This window comes from Oncorhynchus mykiss, chromosome 26 (assembly GCF_057628025.1).
Source record: "Oncorhynchus mykiss isolate SJ-2025 chromosome 26, ASM5762802v1, whole genome shotgun sequence".
NCBI lineage: Eukaryota > Metazoa > Chordata > Actinopteri > Salmoniformes > Salmonidae > Oncorhynchus > Oncorhynchus mykiss.
Window position 1 is genome coordinate 38,889,924 of NC_143047.1, and position 26,522 is coordinate 38,916,445.

General features: G+C 43.2%; 1 protein-coding gene across 4 annotated transcripts in view; it reads right to left on the reverse strand.

Annotated features, from left to right (window-relative positions):
• LOC110506202 (zinc finger protein 609) overlaps positions 1-26,522 on the reverse strand; it is a 98,310-nt gene that overhangs the window by 67,753 nt on the left and 4,035 nt on the right. For 2 of the 4 annotated variants that reach the window (XM_036981380.2, XM_036981379.2), the window contains exon 2: positions 6,329-7,197. The exons of the other annotated variants lie outside the window; for them this stretch is intronic. In XM_036981380.2, coding sequence (XP_036837275.2) covers positions 6,329-7,075 — 747 coding nt within the window. In that variant the 5' untranslated portion in view covers positions 7,076-7,197. The remainder of the gene's footprint in view (positions 1-6,328; positions 7,198-26,522) is intronic. 4 annotated transcript variants of the gene reach the window in all.

Consider the following 26,522-nt stretch of genomic DNA (forward strand, 5'->3'; position numbering starts at 1 on the left):
CTGAGGTGGTCCCCAGTTTATCGCTCATTAGGAAAGAAAATAACTGTATGCTTCTTTTAGATATCAGAACATCACGAATAATGAAAAAATCAAATAAAATGTGAAATGATCACAATGGACATTGATAGTGACATTATTTCAGCATGAAGGCTCAGGCTACAGTGCTGCCATTCCCAGAAAAGTATCCTTGTTATCCCAATAGAGGAGGAACAAAATAGCATGTGGCCTCCCAGCACGGTGCAGCGAGGTTTATAGGCTCCTCCACAAGCTTTGTCAAAGTCAACATTTTATTGCGACACCTTCAGGAGCAAATTAAAAACAGGCACATCCCCCTATTGACAAAGACCCCATATGTTACAAAAACAATTTAAAAAGTAGGTTACAGAACAGGCACAGGCCGACAGTTATCCATTTTCAAAAGATCCATGATTAAAATGGTTACCATGATTAGGCCAACAGTGGTTAACTTAAATAGACTGCTCCAAACCGTTCTAGGTTATGAGCAACAGCAAATAGAAGGCAGAATGTACGGAAGGCCTAACACATCTCAACTCTTCTTTAAGACAATGGTGTTGTCTTTCAGAAATACATCGTAGTCCTTGTGATGACGGTGAGAGTTTGTTTTATTCCATGTAAACCTAGCTGGAAGTAAACGTCTTCTCTTGTGTACAAAAGCAGATCTTTCAGTGCTCTCAGGAGCCTTCAGCACGGAACAAGAGGGCACAAATCAAGCCCGTGCTTCTCCAGGTCAAGGAGCCTGCTAAATGTCTACAGAGACAGTTTATGACCAGCGAGGACTGGGTTCCAATATTAAATATTTCCACACAAGGGTCTCTCAAGGCTCTTGACAAGGATTTCCTGGAACAGTGTCCGACAGCACTATAAACTCAGTGGGCCGCAGCTTTCCCATTCCCTGACGAGGCCTCTGGTCTGACCGTGGGGGATGGGGAGGAACCTTGTTCCTGAGGCAAAACCAGCTCTGGGAATGGCTCTGCTACAACTAGAGTCACTGTTCTGGCGTGGCTTTAATCCCAGCCACAGTAAAGTGACATTGGACACCAGGAATACGACAACCAGACAAAAAATAGCCCTGAGCTAAAAGCTCCTTTTGTAATGGTACATTGAGGCCACCGCACAAACATTTGGTGAGACGTTCTTGGCAGTAATGTAAATTCTCACACCTGTACCCTTTTGGAAAAGGACTAGAGAGAACTGTGCTAGCTGACAGCAAACTGAACCATTTTTGCAAATTGCTGGTTAAATATAGACATCTTGAGGGTAGACATTTGTGACCGACTGTTAATGAATCATTCACGCCATCTAGTCTACAGAACAAAGAAACGCATTTGTATAGGAGGGACTTTCTAAGCGGGTGACTGTAAAGAGAGAGCCAAAGGCTAAGTGGTGGCTATACAGCAGAATATGCCTTGACAGGATTTCACCCGCTTGCTTGCGGAGTAGGAATCAGTATTTCCCACTTCATCGTGTTGCCTCATCCCCCTACGACAATAGCAACCCCAGATAACAAGGCTTTCTTAAGTGGGGAAAGTTGGAAAGGAAACAAGACCCACTTACCGAAGCAAACTCCTTACTTATACTGCAGAGGAGCCAAAAGCAACACTAACACACATTCCAGGTTCAAGGCTGCTTTTTGCTGGCATGCCAAAAATGAATCTAGCTTAATATTGATGTGAATAGATTATGGCAATATCTGCAGCAACTGACAGCCTAAAGATTGTGACAAATGTTTGGGTCTTTTCCTCAGTATTATGAATGCTTGTCTGATCTCAATTTATATAAAAAACACTGAAAGGAAACATGTTTATGCTTCCCAACAGTTTGAGAAATTCAGAAGAGCCTAGACAAAAGGCCTTTAACAGCTTGCCTGCACATGCTTTGAGGAAACAAAGAGGATAATGAATGTGTCCTTTTCATAAAGAGACAAAAAGGGAAACACATTAAACACTGAATTCAACCGTAAACTCAGGCAAACTCTAGCCTAAATGTTTCTGGATCTGAGAGAAACAGCCAAAAGCTACCTGCTACCTGCAGCTCAACCAAAAAGTTGTCAGAGATCAGCTTACCCGATCCTTATCTCCTTTAACATCATTAAGGGGTCAAAAGTTAACTGACCTAGCCTCAATAATCCAAGGCTATAGCTTTTTCTAAATAGGTGGGCAAAGTAGATTTGCCGTCACTAACCGTCCCTTGTATTGTGTTTAGCCTCACAGCCTTTTACGTTGTTGTGGAGACAGAGGCTAATGACAGATGTGGGAAACAATTAGTGTGGAGTGTTTTTACTGGAGTAGAGAGGGGGGGGGGGCTCCCTGTGGGAGAGTTTCTAACAGGAAGAGGCAGCACTACAGGAATCACAGCAGCACTGACTGACTGAGTCCGCTGCTGCAAAATGCCTCCCTTCATCTGTTTCTCACACACACACGTATCTAAACACACATGCAGGTTCTCTCAACAGTAGGTTGTCAAATCAACTGAAAATAGACATGTAGGGCCAACAAGCTTTGTTTTCAATGAAATTGAAGCCGGGCAACGTTGGAGACCAACCGCAGGCAAAGAGCTAAGGAGAGCCAGGGGATGGAGTGTCTTTTTTCAATTTCCACATTGGATTTTCTATTATGCTAATGAATTATACCACAGACAGATGGCTTTCAGGATCCTAGTGAACAGAATAACACCTTGAGGAATGACAAATCAAGGTTGCTAATACCAGGAAAAGCAATTCAAGCATGGATAGTTACCACCAAGGCAAAGAAAATACCACTGATTCAACATAGACAAACTATGATACACATTTCCAAGCATTAGGATATTCAATCATTCTTGCCTTCAAAGCATTTAACAAGATAACAATTTCATCGTGCGATTCCCATTACCTACAGAGGCCTCTCACGAACGACAGCCTGAATGGGAGCTCTTCATTTGCTGCAATCACATGGAACATACAAGTCTGCTGATCAAGAGGAATCACTTCTCCGCACTCGCTTGAGGCGACAACAAAGCACTGCGCTGCACGCCTCTTTATCGGTTGGTTTCTCTGCTCTGAAATTAGGGCAAAAAAAAAAATCTGCCTCTGTGCGCTCCACAGGGCGAAGTATAGTCATTTAACATTTGACTCATGAGTAGACTTAGGCTGCATTTCATAATGCTCAGTTTGAACCCAGACTGATATTGGTGAGGAAGCAGCTGAAAAGGAACACGTCGAGGCTAGACGCTGAAAGGAATGCTTCGTCATAGTGCTAGGGCCAAAACATGATTGAGGCCCTCCCGAATGGCGCAGCGGTCTAAAAGGACTGGATCGCAGTGCTGAGGCGCCACTACAGCATCGGGTTCAATCCCAGGCTGTGTCACAGCCGGCCATGGCCAGAAGCCCCATAGGGCCGCTCATTATTGGGTTTGGCCGGGGGGGGGGGGGGGGGGGGGGAGATTTCCTTGGCTCAGTTTACTCTAGCGGTTGCAAGCTGACTTCGGACGGTGTTTCCTCGGACACATAGGTGCGTTTGGCTTCTGGATTAAGCGAGCAGTGTCAAGAAGTAGTGCAGCTTGGCAGGTCATGTTTCGCAGGACACATGGCTCTCGACCTTCTCCTCTCTCGAGTCCATTGGGGAATTGCAGCTGCGATGAGACAAGATCGTAACTACCAATTGGATATCACAAAATTGGGAAGAAAAGGGTGGTACAATATCTATAAAAAGCGTAACTGATTGAAATGAACAGGTCGACATGGAGTAGATTTCGTCTACATTTCATAATGCTTTGTTCAACAGTTCAAAAGGAACACGTCTAGGCTAGACGACTAACAGCTGAAAAGAAAGCACCGTCATGGTGCTTGGGCTGAAACAATGTGTCTTCATGGCAAGGTGCCTCAGCAGGACCAAGCAAGTTAACATTCCTGGTAGGATTTGGCTGAACAGATTGGGGAAATACAGTTTATCTCCAATCCCTGCTTGCTGTGTCGCCTTGTTTATCCACGCAAAAATGTCAAATGGGAAAATAGCAAGTTCTGTGTTTAGGACTACACATCAAGTCCCTTGTTGGAAACGGGGCTAACCAGCATATATGAACAGGTATGGCCTACCCTCGTCTACGCAATTAACACTCCCCTCAAAACCAGTCATCCCTCCCTCCTCATTCAGAGTCCTCAAAGCCTTGGTGTTATTTAAAAGGAATGAGCTGTAACACAATAGCAACAGTAAGTCAGAGGCAAGAAAGGGAAATAAAGCTAGTTCTCATGAGAACCCTTTCTCCCCTAACTGCACATCAGCGACTACACAGTGGTGGCCAGGCTCATTCACTCTCAAGCACAGACCCTTTTTTCCTTCTTCCTCTTTTGAACTGACATTGCTAATGTAATTTTCCATAAGAGCTGCTCCATTCGTCAAGGCCAGCATCACGTCGAGGCAGCTGACGAACGCCTGGCTCCTCCAGGCTTGTATAATGAGTGAGCGAGAGAGAGAGCGAGTGGGGGGGGGGCAGTGCTATAGTTGAGGGAGCAGAGATGATTTATTCCAGAAACAAGAGCCAATGCTTTAGGAGCTCTGTCCTAAGATGGAGACAGTGCGGCTAAAGTCACACACTCAGAGGATAAGAGCATGAGTTAGTAAGTCATCATTAAATTTTTTTTTAAATAATGTATTTGAGATGATGAATAACAAATCACACCCAGTTACTGTCAAACGTCTAGAAGGAAGAAAACTTGCCGTCACGTACAACACCTTTATTAAGCTACAGCTCAGAACCTCTAACAAGATACTAACTGGGAAACATCTGGATGACTTAACACGCTATTCAAATATCTTATTGACTTGTATTATACATACTGTTCACAGTTTGGCCAAATGTGACTTGAACTCTGGAACACCCATGGCATGGAGATGAGACATGTTGGACAACATTGATAAAGATTAGGTTAATTTTAGCATCATAGAAAATGGCATATTTTTGGGGCGGCAGGTAGCTTAGTGGTTAGAGCGTTGGGCCAGTAACCGAAAGGTTTCTGGATTGAATCCCCGAGCTGACAAGGTAAAAATCTGTTGTTCTGCCCCTGAACAAGGCAGTTAACCCACTGTTCCCAGGTAGGCCGTCATTCTAAATAAGAATTTGTTCTTAACTGACCTAGTTAAATAAAAAGGTAAAAAAATATTTTAAAAATGTCAGTATACATTGTATTCATCATTAACGTGGTCTAGACGTCCATTGTATTGAGGCCTCAGTTTAAACATAGGCCTTTAGCTTACGAATCTAGAACGTGGCATGGGACAACTTCCATCGGGTCTCAAGGAATCCGATATGAATTCAGTGAAACACTATCGGCAACCGTTTTCTGGAGACCCTGATGAGTCTAAGAACCCAGTCAGTGCTGAGTCTGACCCTTTGTTCAAGGTCCATGCCGAGCTCATTGGGTTGCCCAAGTACTTTCTGATTGCTAAGCCTTTTGTCCTTAGATTTCCTTCCCTGTTTGAGTTATCTGAGGAGACTTCACAGCTTTGCATTCTTGACAGAGGGAAATGTGCTTCTTCGAAGGCCCTTCCCCCCCACTTCACTTTCAGAGCAGCAGCGAAAGTGAGGGCGTGCTCTGCCACCCCCTCCCCCACCCACCAGGCATTGCCGGGGCTTGTGGGATTAAGAATGGAACACGACGACAGACAAAACAATCCCCAGCACCTCCCTCTACTGCTGGTACTAACAGAGCATGAAAAGGCTGTTTCTGAGCACACAATAGACACACTGATAGACCAGCTCAATGAGGAGACAGGATAAGTGCTGGTAAATAGTTAAGCAACTGTTCATGAGTTTCTTGCATGACAATGTCTATATTTGAAAAGAGGAAAACTGGCGTTCCCATCAGCAATCAACTAGCTAATTGATTCATTTTGAAAAACAAACATCCTGTGTAGAACATGTTATAATATGTATGTAGTTTAATAACCAGACAATTGTAATAATAATGAACTGTAGCCAAGCACTTTAAAGTTCTTCCAAGCTTTAAAGGCAGAGGAACAAGATATTTCAGAAAAGCCATCATGGCCAGATTGTCCTGACTGATACAACTGAAGTGAAATGTGGGCCACGTCTTCAATTAGACAAAACTAAAGTGGTGAGAAACAGCAGGCACATCTCCAAACCCCCAACAAGGCTACATCATGTTCCAATAAAGATTACAAAGTTGAAATTTTGTTCAACCAAAAACCACATCTCAAATGGAAAGAAATCTGAACCTACAGCTTGGCAAAGGTTTGGAAATTGGTCTTGCATAGTGATACACATTCAGCTGAAACATTCCAAGCAATAATTTGTTTAATAGCACTCTTACCTTTTCATTTTTCACTTTCTTCAATGTTCTGCATTCTATATTGTCCAGCTCCTGTGGTTCAGTTTTAATTGTCAATGCTGGAACAATCCCAACAGACTCGAGTGCAATATTCCCCAACTGATCGTCCCCTACCAAGTCTGTAGATTGTGTGTTCTCAAAGGGGGCACTACGGTTAACCCCCAAAGCTACTTGAGAAACCACCTCCTTTTCAGTGGCAGCTATTACCACCACTGGCACTCCCTCGCTTTTCTCCTTCTTACTTTTCCCACCTGCCCCTTCCTTGTCTTTTTTACCACTGTTCCGAGAGACTTTGCCACCCTTGTCCATTCCTTTGCCAGTAGTGGAATTGTTGCTAGTGGCTCCTGCAGTAGCACCAGTGTTGGTTGGTTCCCCTTGGGTTCGCGTCGGCCCTTCTTTCTTGGTCCCATCTCCAGCTGAGACCTTGCTACTATTGTCTTTAGAGTTTTTGCTGCGTTTGGATTTAGATTTACTCTCCTTGCCTTGAGGGCCAGGTACAGGACTAACAAATCGGATGTTGTCAGGCAAAGCTGCAACAGCAGTGGGCGGAGCCGTCATACCCCCTCCGTCCTTGGTTCCAGACATCTCAAGTTTGTCCTTTTCTAAGTCAGCGTCAAGGTCGATAATCAGATTTCCTACACCGATGTCCCACTCATCACCGCTGTCGTAAGTGTCCACCGCATTCGAGTCCACACCTTTCCCGCCTGCAGTGCCACTACTTAAGGACATTTTAGTGCCAACGGCCCAGGTTTGCCTCAATGAGGTCCGCCACCTTCTCTGACTGCTGGGGGACTGGGTTGAGAGAATCCTTAGGGTCTAGGTATCCCCTTCCTATTTACCCACATTTTGCCCTGAGGGGGGGAAAAAGAGAAAAATAGTTACATCTATCCAATACAGTAGGTATCAGCCAACCAATGACATAAAACAAAATGGGCTGAGCAGCACCACAGAAGAAGACAAAAATTCACAGAAAGTTTGAAGGTGATAAAACCTTTGAACTTCTCACAGCGATGAAGAATAAAGGTTCAAGAGTTGTTTTAATTGCCAATGAAAACAACCTAAAGGCTCAAACTCATTGCACTAATGTGGATGTAGCATTGGTCTGCCAATCGTTCAGCTCGTTGTGTTTAAGGGACCACCTGCCGCAGATGTCTGACTGCTGACATTTTCATGCAATTCTACAGGTATAATTGGTGTGCAGTCGATTCGCAAATTACAGCCGGCTCTCTGTTCAGAGGTGCTAAGTTCTCTCGGTCAGCGAAAGCTATTGGTGTGTCTGAGCCCTAAATCTACATTGAAATGACTGAAACCAAACCGAAACTGTGTAGAAATGATAACAGCCCTACAATTTGTAACTTGACTCTGTTCAGCTTGCAAACAACGACTGAAACAAAAGCTATTGGATAAAACTTTTAATTTTTTTAAATGGACAGAGGACTATTACAAATTCTAATGACGAGAAAATATAACATTTCAGTGTAGCCCTCCAGACCTCTATGAAAACTGAGTGCGGACCACAAGGCCAAACATTTAAGCACATGTCCTCCATTCATGCAACTGACATAGTCCTACAGCTTGTTATTATTTCCCCTTTATTTAACCAGGTAGGCCAGATGACCTTTATTTAACCAGGTAGGCCAGATCACCATTATTTAACCAGGTAGGCCAGATCACCTTTATTTAACCAGGTGGGCCAGATCACCTTTATTTAACCAGGTGGGCCAGATCACCTTTATTTAACCAGGTAGGCCAGATCACCTTTAACCAGGTAGGCCAGATCACCTTTAACCAGGTAGACCAGATCACCTTTATTTAACCAGGTAGGCCAGATCACCTTTATTTAACCAGGTAGGCCAGATCACCTTTATTTAAACAGGTAGGCCAGATCACCTTTATTTAAACAGGTAGGCCAGTTGAGAACAAGTTCTCATTTACAACTGCGACCTGGGCAAGATAAAGCAAAGCAGTGCGACAAAAACAACAGAATTACACATAAACAAACATACAGTCAATAACACAATAGAAAAATATACGTACAGTGTGTACAAATGTAGAAGAGCATGGAGGAAAGGCAATAAATAGGCCATATAGGCAAAATAATTACAATGTAACATTAACACTGGAGTGATAGATGTGCAGATGATGATGTGCAAGTAGAGATACTAGGGTACAAAAGAACAAGAGGATAAATAACAATATGGGGATGAGGTAGTTGGGTGTGCTATTTACAGATCGGCTGTGTACAGGTACAGTGATCGGTAAGCTGCTCTGACAGCTGATGCTTAAAATTAGAGTTCTGATCTAACACTATTCACAACTGACACAGGCCAACAGCTTGATCTAACACTAGAGGTCGACCGATTAATAGGGCCGATTTCAAGATTTCATAACAATCGGAAATCTGTATTTTTGGACACCGATTTGGCCAACATTTTTTTTTTACACCTTTATTTAATCTTTATTTAACTAGTCAAGTCAGATAAGAACACATTCTTATTTTCAATGACGGCCTAGGAACTTTGGGTTAACTGCCTCGTTCAGGGTCAGAACGACAGATTTTCACCTTGTCAGCTCGGGGGATCCAATCTTGCAACCTTACAGTTAACTAGTCCAATGCTATAACCACCTACCTCTCGTTGCACTCCACAAGGAGACTGCCTGTTATGCGAATGCAGTAAGCCAAGGTAAGTTGCTAGCTAGCATTAAACTTATCTTATAAACAACAACCAATCAATCATAATCACTAGTTAACTACACATGGTTGATGATATTACTAGTTTATATGCGTTGCATATAATCTGACTGAGCATACAAGCATCTGACAGAGGTGGTAGGCAGCAGCAGGCTCGTAAGCATTCATTCAAACAGCACTTTCCTGCGTTTTGCCAGCAGCTCTTTGTTGTGCGTCAAGCATTGCGCTGTTTATGACTTCAAGCCTATCAACTCCCGAGATGAGGCTGGTGTAACCGATGTGAAATGGCTAGCTAGTTAGCGGGGTGCGCGCTAATAGCGTTTCAAACGTCACTCGCTCTGAGACTTGGAGTGGTTGTTCCCCTTGCTCTGCATGGGTAATGCTGCTTCGAGCCCAGGTAGGAGCGAGGAGAGGGACGGAAGCTATACTGTTACACTGGCAATACTAAAGTGCCTATAAGAACATCCAATAGTCAAAGGTTAATGAAATACAAATGGTATAGAGGGAAATAGTCCTATAATAACTACAACCTGTTAAAAGGAACCACCAGCTTTCATATGTTCTCATGTTCTGAGCAAGGAACTTAAATGTTAGCTTTCTTACATGGCACATATTGCACTTTTACTTTCTTCTCCAACACTTTGTTTTTGCATTATTTAAACCAAATTGAATACGTTTCATTATTTATTTGAGGCTAAATTGATTTTGATGCACTATATTAAGTTAAAATAAGTGTTCATTCAGTATTGTTGTAATTGTCATTATTACAAATACATTTTAAAAATTGTCCGATTAATCGGTATCAGCGTTTTTGGTCCTCCAATAAATCGGTATGGCGTTGAAAAATCATAATCGGTCGACCTCTAAACACTACACACAACTGACACAGGCCCACAGCTTGATCTAACACTATTCAACTGACATAAGCCTACAGCTTGATCTAACATTATTCGGATCAGGAAGGCTTGTGATGTCTTTACTAGCAAGAAAAAAAACGACATGCCATTACACTGGGACCTATTCAATCAAGCTGCTAATCAAGAAGGTCGGGGGTAAGGTAAAGAAAGATTCAACTAGTCCTGCAAGTCAGTAAATGTGTCAAATAGGCGTATTTATCCTAGAGCCACAGTTCTCTTTACCCAGTAGTAGAGACATTGTTTTCTTGATTAAATACAACCAAATGCTTGTAGCAAAAGATGCACTTTGTTAACCAAATGTGACAAAACAGGGACAATGATCCATCCTTTAACACTACATTATCTAAAAGCTGCCCAAAACTCCACCATAATCCCAAAGGTGCTACAGCGTTGCACAGAAATCCTGATCTCCATAACCATTTCCCACGGTCACCATGGCAACCATGTGAAACGTAAATCCTGATTGACGGCCAACCGTGGCCTCACTGTTCTGAGTGACTGGCTCATTCCACAAGGAATGCTGATAGTGTCACTGGTGACGGATGAAGACCAACTGGCCTCACTACTCACAGAGTTAACATAGCCATACTCTGTCAAGTGGACACTGACAACCCCTGCATCAACAGGGCAGCTTAAGAAAACATGAATGATGCCAGAGGAAAGGCACAGCCCAACACCATAATGTAGGCTAAATAAAGTGCTGTTAAAAAGGCATGCCTTACACAAACACATTGTGATCAGGTTAGCTTCATATAGCCTAGGTCTAGGCCTACCATTTCTTCAAATACAGTCGACTGCACCAGATGTGATAGCTTTCTCCAACATGGCCTCTGTATCTGTAGTTCACTTCTAAATGGATGGATAAGTAAATAAATATATACAGTGGGGAGAACAAGTTTTTGATACACTGCCGATTTTGCAGGTTTTCCTACTTACAAAGCATGTAGAGGTCTGTAATTTTTATTATAGGTACACTTCAACTGTGAGAGACGGAATCTAAAAAAAGTACAGAAAATCACATTGTATGATTTTTAAGTGTGTGTGTATGTATACGTATAGTTGACGTCACTCTTAATTATCCATAATGTCCATCTTATCCAAGAGACACTACGCTCTTAAAACACATGCCTGCTCAGCTCTAACATGCCGACCACACCGCTTGAGTCACAAAATATATTTACACATACATGTTATTCAATCATAGCTTGCGCGATTCAACGAACAACTTCATTGCCAGACGCTAAAATAGAATTTGGTTCTATTTGTGATGCTTTACGAGCAGCAAGTCCCACCTCTAACCTCTCCTCATTAGTTTTTAGGAGAATATACCCACGTGGGTGATTGAAAGATGAACTGAGGTCCACACTCCAGTCTAGTCGGTTGTGGTAATGCACCTTAAAGTTGGTTGCCAACCGCCATATAAAGTCCAAAGAAGAATCAGCCTGAAGTAGGAGAGATTACTAGAAACAAACTCGGTTTACCGTTTTATCTGTGGATTAATTGTCGGAGTAGAGGACCTTACGCATTTCAGGTAAAATAACAACCCAATGTTAATATCCCAGGACAAATTAGCTAGCAACAGCAAGCTAAGCTAGCTAAATTACCATAAATGTTGAATGCTTTCGACGTGTCCCCAAATTAATATAATTGGTTCAGAGTTTGTTTTTGATATTTCAACCTGCGTGTCCTGATCGTGTCTGGTGTGGGGGGACAAAATCAAATGTGCGCGATGGCCAGCGGACACGGTCTGGTCAGCATGTAACAGACAATAACTCCCTCTAGCCCAAACACGTGGTCCTTTCCACGGACTCCTATAAAAGCTCCACCAGCAGCGGGTTTTTAGCATGTCTGTGCTACTGCTGCCCTTCCAGGGGCTGTAAACAACTTCCAGAAACTCATTTATCATTCTCCTCCATGTTGCTGAGCATCGGGCTGGCTGGTTTGAATGGGAGCAGAGTGGAAGACACTGCCTCCTGTCTGAGCATCGTGACCCCTCTGCCCCTGCAGCACCCCTCCCTCCAACACAAACCAGTAAATAATTAACACTCACATCTGCACTGCTCGTCTCCCCCTGTGATAAGGAACGTGCAGGGGAAAATAAACCCAGCACAAAAGACTCTTCAGAGGGGGTCTGTGGAGATGAGATCAATAACGCCTCAGAGGCCTGAATTCTGATGATTCTCTTTGTGCTGCACACTGCCACTGACAAAAACACCGGGCCAAACAGTGTACACAACAGGACTTCAGCCAACCTGTTTGTGGAGAGAAAAGGCTCCTGCCTCTAATAGCTGGCCAAAACCTTTCATTTTCTAATTGCTCTATCGCTGAGATGTAATTTAGGATCTGAAATTAAATGAAAAGAATCTGCACCATTTGGAAGGTCATTGCTGTGAAACGTTTGAATTGCTGCTCTCAGAAAGCGTGCTCAGCAGGCTCCTGCTTGTGTGAGGGGAGAGGAAAGCTTCAGCCTTGATACAATCTATTGCATCTTTTCCCCTACTTGAACAGACAAAAGCCTTGTGGATCTTCTGATTGGAAACACCTTTTTTTTTTTTATTCAGTTGGCCACTTTCTCCAATGACTTCCGACCAGTGGAGGCTGTTGAGGGGAGGACGGCTCATTATAATGGCTGGAACAGAATGAATGGAATGGCATCAAACACATGGAAACCATTCCACATATTTTGCCCCAGCCATTACCATGAGTCCGTCCTCTCCAATTAAGGTGCCACTAACCTCCTGTGCTCCAGACGCACTCTCAGCGTCTGCTTTAGCTGCTCTGACATCAGCTGTTCTGCTTTTGACACAATTGCCCTCACAGGCCCTGCTGACCTAAAGGAGATGGAGGAAAGGGAGCAGGAGGCATCCACATTATTCCGCTTTCAGGCTTGTCCCTGCTGACCTAATGGAGACGGGAGGAAAGGAAGCAGGAGGCATCCACATTATTCAGCTCTCAGGCTTGTCCCTGCTGACCTAATGGAGATGGGAGGAAAGGAAGCAGGAGGCATCCACATTATTCAGCTCTCAGGCTTGTCCCTGCTGACCTAATGGAGACGGGAGGAAAGGAAGCAGGAGGCGTCCACATTATTCAGCTCTCAGGCTTGTCCCTGCTGACCTAATGGAGACGGGAGGAAAGGAAGCAGGAGGAGCCCAGATTATTCAGCTCTCCTTAACGGTAGACTCCCAAATGGGTGCTTTCATGGTAGCCTAACAATTCAACAGGTTTCAGTAAGGGCCGATTCACAGCAACCGCAACCTGGAAGGGTGGTAAAACTGGTAAACTGCCATATGATGAGCCTACATGGAAGTGTGGTAGAACTGGTAAACTGCCATATGATGAGCCTACATGGAAGTGTAGTAAGACTGGTAAACTGCCATATGATAAGCCTACATGGAAGTGTGGTAAGACTGGTAAACTGCCATATGATGAGCCTACATGGAAGTGTAGTAAGACTGGTAAACTGCCATATGATGAGCCTACATGGAAGTGTAGTAAGACTGGTAAACTGCCATATGATGAGCCTACATGGAAGTGTGGTAAGACTGGTAAACTGCCATATGATGAGCCTACATGGAAGTGTAGTAAGACTGGTAAACTGCCATATGATGAGCCTACATGGAAGTGTAGTAAGACTGGTAAACTGCCATATGATGAGCCTACATGGAAGTGTAGTAAGACTGGTAAACTGCCATATGATGAGCCTACATGGAAGTGTAGTAAGACTGGTACACTGCCATATGATGAGCCTACATGGAAGTGTGGTAAGACTGGTAAACTGCCATATGATGAGCCTACATGGAAGTGTAGTAAGACTGGTAAACTGCCATATGATGAGCCTACATGGAAGTGTAGTAAAACTGGTACACTGCCATATGATGAGCCTACATGGAAGTGTAGTAAGACTGGTAAACTGCCATATGATGAGCCTACATGGTAGTGTGGTAAAACTGGTGGGGGGGGGGGGGGGGGGGGTTGCAGTTGCAGCTGTGACGTTTAGCTGGCTAAACAGTGGTGGGTTCTAAATCATCCGACACCTTCATAATAGAGGGGTTGTAGCTCTATTTGCGGTTGACCTACTGTACTGCCCTTCGCCAGAACTGCAGAGCAAGCCTTTTGAAAAGACCCACAGAGGAAACGTCCCAGTGAGCAGTCTGTTGACCAAAGGCATGAGGCTATGTACCACCCTCAGTGCTTGTCTTTTTCTCAGAGATCCAATTTCCCCCAGCAATCCATCAGACACCCATGTCAGGGTGGGGATGATATCTGGCCTGCACAAAGAGACACCTCTTTACAGAAAGGATTTGTCCACATTCTATTATTTGCACACAGAATGTACCAACTCTACAAGAGTTACCTTTAAAATGAAGTTGTTCTACTTAGCCAGAGTCAGAGGAACTTGTGGATATCATTTGATGTCTAGGCATGCAGTATGAAGGAAGTTGGAGGTAGTTTCACAAGCCAGTGCTAACTAGCGTTAAAACAATGACTGGAAGTCTATAAGTATGCTAGTGTACGCTACTTTACCTGTTGACTTCCAGTTATTGCGCTAATGCTAGTTAATTGGCGAAACATCCTCTTAACTTCCTTCATAGTGCACACAGACATAAATAGTATCCACAAGTTCCTTGACTCTGGGTAAGTAGAAAATTGAAGTATCCCTTTAATTAAAATGAGCTGATGTAGGCTAGTCTCTACATCCTAATGTTAGAGGGTACCATCTGTGCAGACACTAGGGACTAGAACATGTAGCCCAGGCTAATCAGTCATGGATAACCAGACACAGAACCTGAATAGAATCAGTGACAGCAACACTGCTAGACTCATTCAGCCCTTCTCTCCTAACCCTGTCTTATTGGAATGGATCGGATGTTAAAAGCTACACACCCGGTTCTTACTTAGCAGAACACCACTCCCAATTTCAGTGAACAGTTCCAGGGTAAGAGTTTCTCAACAACACATTGGCTGTTTGAGTGCCATGAAATAAAGGGAGTTTTTTCTCACCACACAACACCAGTGTGCAAAAAGTCACAGGGTTACGATGCAGAGAAAGCTGACAGTCGTCGGCAGATTAAAAAGATATTCTGTGGCACCTGCCAAGAGCTTCCCAATAATTTACTGCGGCAATAACCCAATAATAACCCAATAAAACCTCAATTGAATAGTGCAGAACCTGGCACAGGAGCAATTTTTCCCTGACTCCTGGTATAAGACAGGTCCCCGTCCAGAGAGCCAAACAGTAACCTCCATGTAATTGGATTGTGTGCCTGGAGCTGGTTACCAAAATAGAACTGCACAGGGAACTCCAGGTGATGGGAATCAGGAGCCTGCGGGTCAGCCAGCTTCCATATCAGCTAATGTCAACCTGGGGAGAACAAGCTCCCATTCACAGTGGGACTTCCATTTCCTGTGGCATGCAACAGAGCTCATTAAAAAGTTGAGTCTGTCCACTACTGGTTTATGTGTCTGCTAGGCAGCAATGGTTACGGCTATATTGACATACAATACTGCCACTATTAACTTGCTACTGCCTTTCTGCCACGTAGCTGGGAAGCCCTACTTCAATACGACAAGAGTAATGCTCAGCTGCCACATCACAATCTGACACATTTTTATCTGATTCAACTGTAGCATGTAGACTAACCAGACTCCCATCTTGTGTGTGAAGTGTCTACAGTGCTTTGAAAACATCCCCATTGCTCAGACGGTTGTGAAGTACACAGTCTAAAAGCTAAGCGGTGAAAACACTTCAAGTAGGCTATTTCCTGTATATTTTATCTCGTCCCAGAGTACACATAAACAAAGCAATATCATTTTGTGAGCGATGTTAAGAAAAGTAATCTTTTCCATTGCCGGTTCTGTGTCTGTGTGGAAAAAGAACTGAAGCCAGACACCGCTGAACATTATCAAGCAATGCAGTGTCTTTTCAGCGGCACATGAGCCAAAAGGGGAGAATCAATATACTGGTTAACAATAGTGTAATGGTCGGTGCCGACCCATGGCCAGCTGCCTCATAATGTAACCCATCACTCACAATCAAATAGCTCCATGATGCTGCATAATAAAGAAGATTCTGTACTTTCATTTTCAATTCTGCCACTATGGCTGGGCTGGGGAGATAATGTACTGCCACTATGGCTGGACTCGGGAGATATTGTACTGCCACTATGGCTGGGCTGGGGAGATAATGTACTGCCACTATGGCTGGGCTGGGGAGATAATGTACTGCCACTATGGCTGGGCTGGGGAGATATTGTACTGCTACTATGGCTGGGCTGGGGAGATAATGTACTGCCACTATGGCTGGGCTGGGGAGATAATGTACTGCCACTATGGCTGGGCTGGGGAGATAATGTACTGCCACTATGGCTGGGCTGGGGAGATAATGTACTGCTACTATGGTTGGGCTGGGGAGATAATGTACTGCCACTATGGCTGGGCTGGGGAGATAATGTACTGCCACTATGGCTGGACTCGGGAGATATTGTACTGCCACTATGGCTGGGCTGGGGAGATAATGTACTGCCACTATGGCTGGGCTGGGGAGATAATGTACTGCCACTATGGCTGGGCTGGGGAGATATTGTACTGCTACTATGGCTGGGCTGGGGAGATAATGTACTGCCACTATGGCTGGGCTGGGGAGATAATGTACTGCCACTATGGCTGGGCTGGGGAGATAATGTACTGCTACTATGGTTGGGCTGGGGAGATAATGTACTGCCACTATGGCTGGGCTGGGGAGATAATGTACTGCCACTATGGCTGGGCTGGGGAGATAATGTACTGCCACTATGGCTGGGCTGGGGAGATAATGTACTGCCACTATGGCTGGGCTGGGGAGATAATGTACTGCCACTATGGCTGGGCTGGGGAGATAATGTACTGCCACTATGGCTGGGCTGGGGAGATAATGTACTGCCACTATGGCTGGGCTGGGGAGATAATGTACTGCCACTATGGCTGGGCTCGGGAGATAATGTACTGCAACTATGGCTGGGCTCGGGAGATAATGTACTTGAGTCAAATAACGTTTGTCATCACACCTCCAGTCCAAGGGGAAAATGCTTCAGTAAATTGAGCGAAGGCCTTCTGGCTAATGGACCTGAAGAGAAATTGTCTGTGGCCCTCATGTCACTGATCTCTTCCAGTCAGTTGATACAGTAGGGTGTGGGGGTGGGGTGGAAGGGCCCTTCTTCAGAGGCTGACAAGTTGGCAGAAACAAGAGCAACTCCATTAATAGGCTCAGCAGCGCCATTCAGACATGGTTCCTCCATAACAGCAGGCAATCTCAGAGAACTCCCCAGACACAGGGAGACATTACTGCACCCCAGCCTTCTGCTTCCCCCCCTCTCTCCCTTCGTATGGTCTCTTTCCTTCCCTCTCTCTCCCTTTGTATGGTCTCTTTCCTTCCCTCTCTCTCCCTTCGTATGGTCCCTTCATTCATTCCTTCCCCCTCTCTCCCTTCGTATGGTCCCTTCATTCATTCCTTCCCCCTCTCTCCCTTCGTATGGTCCCTTCATTCATTCCTTCCCCCTCTCTCCCTTCGTATGGTCCCTTCATTCATTCCTTCCCCCTCTCTCCCTTCATATGGTTCCTTCATTCATTCCTTCCCCCTCTCTCCCTTCGTATGGTCCCTTCATTCATTCCTTCCCCCTCTCTCCCTTCGTATGGTCCCTTCATTCATTCCTTCCCCCTCTCTCCCTTCGTATGGTCCCTTCATTCATTCCTTCCCCCTCTCTCCCTTCGTATGGTCCCTTCATTCATTCCTTCCCCCTCTCTCCCTTCGTATGGTCCCTTCATTCATTCCTTCCCCCTCTCTCCCTTCGTATGGTCCCTTCATTCATTCCTTCCCCCTCTCTCCCTTCGTATGGTCCCTTCATTCATTCCTTCCCCCTCTCTCCCTTCGTATGGTCCCTTCATTCATTCCTTCCCCCTCTCTCCCTTCGTATGGTCCCTTCATTCATTCCTTCCCCCTCTCTCCCTTCGTATGGTCCCTTCATTCATTCCTTCCCCCTCTCTCCCTTCGTATGGTCCCTTCATTCATTCCTTCCCCCTCTCTCCCTTCGTATGGTCCCTTCATTCATTCCTTCCCCCTCTCTCCCTTCGTATGGTCCCTTCATTCATTCCTTCCCCCTCTCTCCCGTCGTATGGTCCCTTCATTCATTCATTCCTTCCCCCTCTCTCCCTTCGTATGGTCCCTTCATTCATTCCTTCCCCCCCTCTCCCTTCGTATGGTCCCTTCTTTCCTTCCCCCCCTCTCCCTTCGTATGGTCCCTTCTTTCCTTCCCCCTCTCTCCCTTCTTTCCTTACCTCTGCCTTTCTCAATCTTTCCTTCTGGTCTACATTAAGACAAAATTACATTCAAGGAAAACTCCCAGTTGATCTTTGCAGATGGTGTAAGGAATGTAAAGACATACAAGCACGCTGTTGCAGCTGTTAAACGATGTAGGCCAAATGCATCAGCACTAAACCTGCACTGAATCAAACCTAATCAACTGACTTCAGATCCCCAAGTCAGACTGAAATGTGAGCAGCATGATCAGTGTTTCTCCTATATTTCATTTAGTAAAAGGGCGCACGGCTAAATAATTGTTAGCTAAAATCTTGTAAGCTAGGACATTTTTAATTGAATGTACTATTGTTTAAATGTAATTGTGATTTCTGCATAATTCAGTGTTGTCGACAGCGAGCATGAACAAAATCAATCAAATCCAGTAACGCCGGGCTGGTGATGTCATTAAGATCAAGAGATTAAATTCAACTGAGTTTCAAAGGATTTTTGGAGTAGAATGTCCTTTAAAACAGTAACCAGAAGTGACCTTTTCACAGTCATGGACTCTCCCGGTAATAACCCCACACACCAGTTGTGAAAATGAAGCTTGTTCTGAACTTGAACCTTATCCACGTCGATGGACAAGTCGACTCATGCTGCTTTTCAAGACCAATTTCTCGCCGTCCTAAACTTTACTGTGAGTTGAACAAGTTTTCCATCAAAGAGCTATGGAACTTCAGAAACACTACCTAACCCAAAGAAAAAATAATAACTGTGTGTAGCAGAAACTCAGACAACTGAAAAGTTAGCCTATCACCAGAGTTTTTCACTGCCCAAGGCCACTTTCTATGAAGAGATGTTAATACATATTGTATGCAGGACATAGGTTAGGGCATACATGAGATTATTACAGTCTAAGCAAGACTACTTTTCCTAATAAATTGTCATGGCTGAAATAGGCTACACATTGACAAAAATGTAGTGAGGCCAGAACGAATCAATAGGACAACGTACCTTAATATAGTAGCCTAAGTGGAGCAAGTAGTCCTACATCAAGCACCATCTGGTCCTGGAGGACAGCATTACCCTAGACCATTTCACATTTCCAAACTATTTCACAACTACTACATCCACCTGGATGATTCTTCCTGGTGCAAAGGTATCTGACCTTCATTTTACACCCAAAGAAACTGCATTACTTGCCAATGTGGAATTAGAGGAATTCAAGCAAAGAGATCCTTCACTTGGTTGACAGGCCTCCTCATGTTCCATGTGTTAGCATACCTTTTTTAACAGCTGGCAAAACAGCTTATCGCTAACAGCTCTAATCATGAGAAGACATTTTCATAAAGGGAATCCTCCAATGCAATCTTGGCATGAAAATGAAAAACACATGCCCGCCTGACTACAAGTGCCTGAAAACCAAAAGGCTCTGTGTAATAGGCTACTTGAGGTAGCCAAAGTACAATATTTACCCAACTCAAATAAAACCCACTTAAACATAATAACAAGAATTGATCTGATTGGGTTTGAACACAACCAAATGATAGCATGTATGGCTGGGAATTGCCAGGGATCTCGCGGTACGATATTATCACGATACTTAGAATCGCAATACCATATCGGCGCCTAAGTATTGCGATTCAATGTTCCAAACCTAATGCTCTGCTGAAGAGGAAAAGGAGAGAGTATGAGAATTATTGTTTGATAAGTCATGGATATAAAAGTGCTGAAAACACGTTGGCTCACTATTTAAAAAGAAGATGGAGAACAAGCTATAATATTAAAAATACCAGAGTTTTTGGCGCTGGTACAGCTGTCTGGCGCTAACGCCACCTAGATTTATTTTTGTACAAATCAATATTTGGAGTCAGAATATTGGTGCAATATTGTCCAAAAATAATATTGCGATATGTAGGTACCTGCGCAAAAACTCTTAACTGTATCGATATACACCCCCCCTCCCATTTGGGCATCTGTTAATTGTGCTAATTTTATTAGGGCGGCAGGGTAGCCTAGTGGTTAGAGGGTTGGATTAGCAACCCTCTGGTTGCAAATTCAAATCCCCGAGCTGACAAGGTACAAATCTGTCGTTCTGCCCCTAAACAGGCAGTTAACCCACTGTTCCTAGGCCGTCATTGAAAATAAGAATTTGTTCTTAACTGACTTGCCTAGTTAAATAAAGGTAAAATAAAATAAAATAGCATTCTGGTATTGTTTTGGAATTGTTAGTTAGATTACTTGTTGGTTATTACTGCATTGTCGGAACTAGAAGCACAAGCATTTCGCTACACTCGCATTAACATCTGCTAACCATGTGTATGTGACAAATAAAATTTGATTTGGTAACAGAATTTCCATGGAGGCCGCTCGCTAAATATGCTAAGGAGTGCAAATGAAAATAAACATTTCAAACACAGGCAATCCATCTTATAAAGTTATACATGTGTAGGTAGGTGCTACAGAATGTCATTTTTGGTGAGTTTGGACACTTACAAGCGAATGTGAACGAGAGACATTGTCCAAATGAACAAAGTTTTGAAGACTGCCTGTCTGCTCTGAGGCAGCATGCACACACACACACACGTGTGTCTGGAGTCACAAGGGAAAGGGAATGCCTGCTCTGCTCAGAGAAGAGGAGGGAGGGTCAAACAGGCTGAGAAAGAAGAGGATATCAAGATAGAGGCAGCTGTGCGGATAACTCCTCCGAAGAGCTTTGACTTCTCAAAGACTGAAAGCTTACACAATATGATGCACCATCACCTTATTAATTAAGTCACTTATTTAGATAACTAGCTAGTTAAACCTAGGGGGTCTCTAACACAGAATTCTTTATTTTTCATAAAACTCATAAGAAATCTCGAAGCGTTTCATAAACGCAGATCTAAAATGCTTCTTACTGTAATTTCTGCTGCCATCCGACCCATTTTGTGCTTCAGTAGAACGGCATTCTATCAGCAGACAGCGCTCTGACTGGTGGTCTACTTTTCTCTGGTAAAATGACAGATTAACTTCAGACAAAACATTAGAAAGAATGCAGCTAGCTACATTTCCTATAATAAACATTTAGCAATATGATGGACATGCATCGTTTTAGCAAAAAATACCTTGCTTTTTCATTGTCAGCTCATTTACTAATTCACTGTGGCTGCCAGCCAAATAGCGTTGCACTTCTGTTGTCATCTGATGAAAATGAAGCTATTTTCTGCCAAATGTGTTGCACCGATGTATTTTCTGTGAAGGGAAACAAGTTACACGTCCCTGATCACTATATTTATGCTAAAGAAACAAAAACCCTTCACTTTCAATAGAAAAGCCGACGCCTGTCAACAGACAGCTTGACTTACCTGCTCCCGCTTACACCATTGTGCTATTTACAAACAAGTGACTGGCTCAACTGTTCTGGGGAACTATGGTAAAAGCTTCATGATGTAAAATCATGTGCCAGGTGAAATGAAGAACGTGATCTCCTTTATCTCCTATCATATCGCACAAGTTGACTGCAGGGATTCACTTCAGTAGCTACAAATATAAAAATGTATTGAAAAACTTCAAAATAAATAGTTTCAAAGTATTGATGATGGTATTGAAAAACCATCCCATGGCGATTTCCAAATACTCTGATATACGTTATATAAAAGACCAAGCCTACCCCATTCAGCATGTTCAACATTTCAAAAGCTCAGATGGGACAAAAGAAAACACCTAGTTTCCTAGATGAATTGGATCAAACCCAGCAGATATCTTGAATAATTCCCATCCAGATTGCATAGTTCAACTTTATTCACAATAGACTTGATGGATTCACTGCATGAACGTGTGTGTGAGTGAGCAGCCAACAAGAGTCCATCTATAGATCTAGACAACAGTGACTCAAATGTGTGTCAATATTCTGAACTGGGCTGAATCTAGACTCTGGGCCCCTTCACCAAACATAATTTATTTCCAACAGACTTGAGTCTTGACCAATTCAAGGGACATTCCCTGTGTTCAGCATAGCCTAGGGTAGCCTAGTGGTTAGAGCGTTGGACTAGTAACCGCAGGATTGCAAGTTCAAACCCCCGAGCTGACAAGGTACAAATCTGTCGTTCTGCCCCTGAACAGGCAGTTTAACCCACTAGGCCGTCATTGAAAATAAGAATTTGTTCTTAACTGACTTGCCTAGTTAAATAAAGATCTAAAAATTACATTCATACCAATATCTGGTCAATCAATGCCGTACCTACAATTGGATTAAAGGACATGGGCCAAATACCGCACTGGAAACAGACATTTCATAAGTCTGTATGGGGGACATTGAACATCTCACCTAACAAAGAGGCTAACCAGAATGGTAAGTCAAATGTTAACACACTGAATGGAGACTATTTTAGGTATTTTATTAGGATCCTGGGGTTCCTAGGCCTGGACAACATCTTCTTGATGTGGGGTGAGTGATTAATGTTGCTATGTAGCTCAGAGCTATAAGAGGGGATTAAAGACCGTTCTAAAATCCACAGTGCCACTCACACACATTTCAAAAGCAATGTGTTGAATGTATTTAACGCAAATCAGACAAGCACCTACCTTATTTTAACAGTTCGTCAATAGCCCAACATCTGTCTAAAAACAGGCCAATTGTATAATAATTAGTCTAACAAGGGGGACACCACAAGGCCATGGCTTCAACACTAGTTATTCTATGAACTGAACGGTCTCATCATAAGCAACATCTTTGTTTGCAGTGACCGTACATGGAGGCTAGTCCAAGTCCCCATAATGCATCTTTTGCAATGAGAATAAGCTTTCTGTTTGACACAACTGGCATTGCAAATCACTTGCTGTGAACAATGTAAACAAACCGCTAGGAAAAGACAGACAGAACTAAGCCAACTGTCCTAGTCTTATGCATTTCAGTCAGATGGCTAGATCAAACCAGGCATCAGGTACTAATAGCACAGATAGATATTTCAACTGATGTATAAATATGAAGCATCCGGTTGGCGTTTCCACTCACTACCAAATATGGTAGTGAGAGGAAGCCCAGTGGCCGGCAGTGGGAGAAGATGGATTTAGGCAGACATTCTGGCAATTCACTCATCGATTAAACATTGGATCTCAATACAGTTCTGTTCCCAAAACTACAATCTGTTACGAACAGAGTGGACTAAGTTTAGTAGACTTAACCCTTTCCCAAAGTAAAAAAAAAAAAAAGTTGTTTAGAAGGAGTGCAAAGGCGAATTGAGTTATTGCACACTTCAGAGTAGGCGTTCCCCAACAGAAATATGCAAATTAATGCTAGAACGCGCCAATAGGATCTTGCTAGCTCGTGCTTGGCACTGCCCACCTCCTTGCTTGTTCTGCCAACTATGGCTCATTTGTTCCCATTTGAAACAGACTGTGTTGCATCTTGGTTTAGTTACAAAAATCTCTAGTAATAAGCCTAACCAAACCAGAATGAGGTATGTTGTGTGTGATTATGTCCAACAGAAGTAGCTAGATAACGTTATTATAGAGCTGGTAATTTAGGCCCGGTGCGATTAGCATGAAAACACACTGGAATCCTTTTCCATTTGGCAGGAAGCAGTCTACAGCAAAACGTTGCCTCTCTCTCACTTATCCAATTATCTGCAGAGGCCACAATAAACTAGGGGGCAAGTACAGAGACGTGTTGTTGATCCAGACAGTGGCTCACAGTGACCAATGCCTAGAAAACCGCTACAGACTTGACCTTCTGCATTGAGAGGACTCCCTGCTGCGTAAATCAGTACCAATGCAAAGAGGCACAGCCAGAACACTGGGTGAATTGGCCACAAACTGGTATTTTGTAAAGTGAGCTCAATAAGGGAGAAGTAATACAGAAATCTGTGGACAATTGAAAACCTCACTAGCCTGAATGATGAGAAAGGTCCTTCGATAGTCTGACAGATTGGCAATACGCACCAACCAGTTCATTGCTGTCAAATACACTGTACCAAACATTAGAAACACCTTCCTAATATTGAGTTGCATGGACGCTACAGTGTCGAAAGCATTCCACAGGGATGCTGGCTGATGTTGACTCCAAATGCATCCCACCGTTGTGTCAAATTGGCTGGATGTCCTTTGGGTGGTGGACCATTCTTGATACACGTGGGAAACTGTTGAGCGTGAAAAACCCAGCAGCGTTGCAGTTCTTGACAAAAACGGTGAGCCTGGCACCTACTACCAAACCCCGTTCCAAAAGCACTTAAATCCTTTGTCTTGCCCATTCATCCTCAATTTGTACACATACACAGTCCATGTCTCAATTGTCTCAAGGCTTAAAAATCCTTCTTTAACCGGTCTCCTCCCCTTCATCAACAGTGACTGAAGTGAATTTAACAAGGGACATCAATAAGGGATCATAGCTTTCATCTGGTCAGACTATGTCATGGAAAGGTGTGTCCTTAATGTTTTTTTATACCACAGTATTATTGAATAGTCGTTTTTGATTGGCTAGAAGGGCATTCTAGAATGGACATTGCAACCAGACATCTGGAAACCTTCAAATCATGACGCAATATGCACCTACACATGCAGTAGAGGGAGGTCGACCGATTATGAATTTTCAACGCCGATACCGATTATTGGAGGACCAAAACAAGCCGATACCGATAAAAAATCTGCCAATTTTTATTTATTTGTAATAATGACAATTACAACAATACTGAATTAACACTTATTTTAACTTAATATATATATAATAATGATAATAATAATAATAATAATAATAATAATAATAACATCAATACAATCAATTTAGCCTCAAGTAAATAATGAAACATGTTCAATTTGGTTTAAATAATGCAAAAACGAAGTGTTGGGGAAGAAAGTAAAATGCAATATGTTCCATGTAAAAAAGCTAACGTTTAAGTTCCTTGCTCAGAACATGAGAACATATGAAAGCTGGTGGTTCCTTTTAACATGAGTCTTCAATATTCCCAGGTAAGAAGTTTTAGTTTGTAGTTATAGGAATTATAGGACTCTCTCTCTCACTATACGATTGGTATTTCATATACCTTTGACTATTGGATGTTCTTATAGGCACTTTAGTATTGCCAGTGTAACAGTATACCTTCCGTCCCTCTCCTCGCTCCTACCTGGGCTCGAACCAGGAACACATCGACGACAGCCACTCTCGAAGCAGCGTTACCCATGCAGAGCAAGGGGAACAACTACTGCAAGTCTCAGAGCGAGTGACGTTTGAAACGCTATTAGCGTGCACCCCGCTAACTAGCTAGCCAGTTCACATTGGTTACACCAGCCTAATCTCGGGAGTTGATAGGCTTGAAGTCATAAACAGCTCAAAGCACAGCGATGAGCTGCTGGCAAACGCAGGAAAGTGCTGTTTGAATGAATGCTTACGAGCCTGCTGGTGCCTACCACCGCTCAGTCAGACTGCTCTATCAAATCATATCTTAGTTATAACATAATAACACAGAGAAATACGAGCCGTAGGTCATTAATATCGTAGAATCCGGAAACTATCATCTCGAAAACAAGACGTTTATTCTTTCAGTGAAATACGGAACCGTTCCGTATTTTTTTCTAACGGGTGGCATCCATAAATCTAAATATTCCTGTTACATTGCACAACCTTCAATGTTATGTCATAATTACGAAAAATTCTGGCAAATTATGCGGCCCAAACTGTTGCATTTACACTGACTGCGTGCAATGAACCCAAGATAATTTACACAATTTCACCTAGTTAATATTGCCAGCTAACCTGGGTTTCTTTTAGCTAAATATGCAGGTTTAAAAATATATACTTCTGTGTATTGATTTTAAGAAAAGCATTGGTGTTTATGGTTAGGTACAGTCGTGCAAAGATTGTGCTTTTTTCGCAAATGCACTTTTGTTAAATCAACCCCTGCGTTGCATCGATTATATGCAATGCAGGACATGCTAGATAAACTAGTAATATCATCAACCATGTGTAGTTAACTGGTGATTATGATTGATTGTTTTTTATAAGATAAGTTTAATGCTAGCCAGCACCTTACCTTGGCTTCTTACTGCATTTGCGTAACAGGCAGGCTCCTCGTGGAGTGCAATGTAATCAGGTGGTTAGAGCGTTGGACTAGTTAACTGTAAGGTTGCAAGATTGAATTCCAGAGCGGACAAGGTAAAAATCTGCCGTTCTGCCCCTGAACAAGGCAGTTAACCCACCGTTCCTAGACCGTCATTGAAAATAAGAATCTGTTCTTATCTGACTTACCTAGTTAAATAAAAGGTGTAAAAAAATTAAAAATAAAAATCGTCCAAAAATACCGTTTTCCAATTGTTATGAAA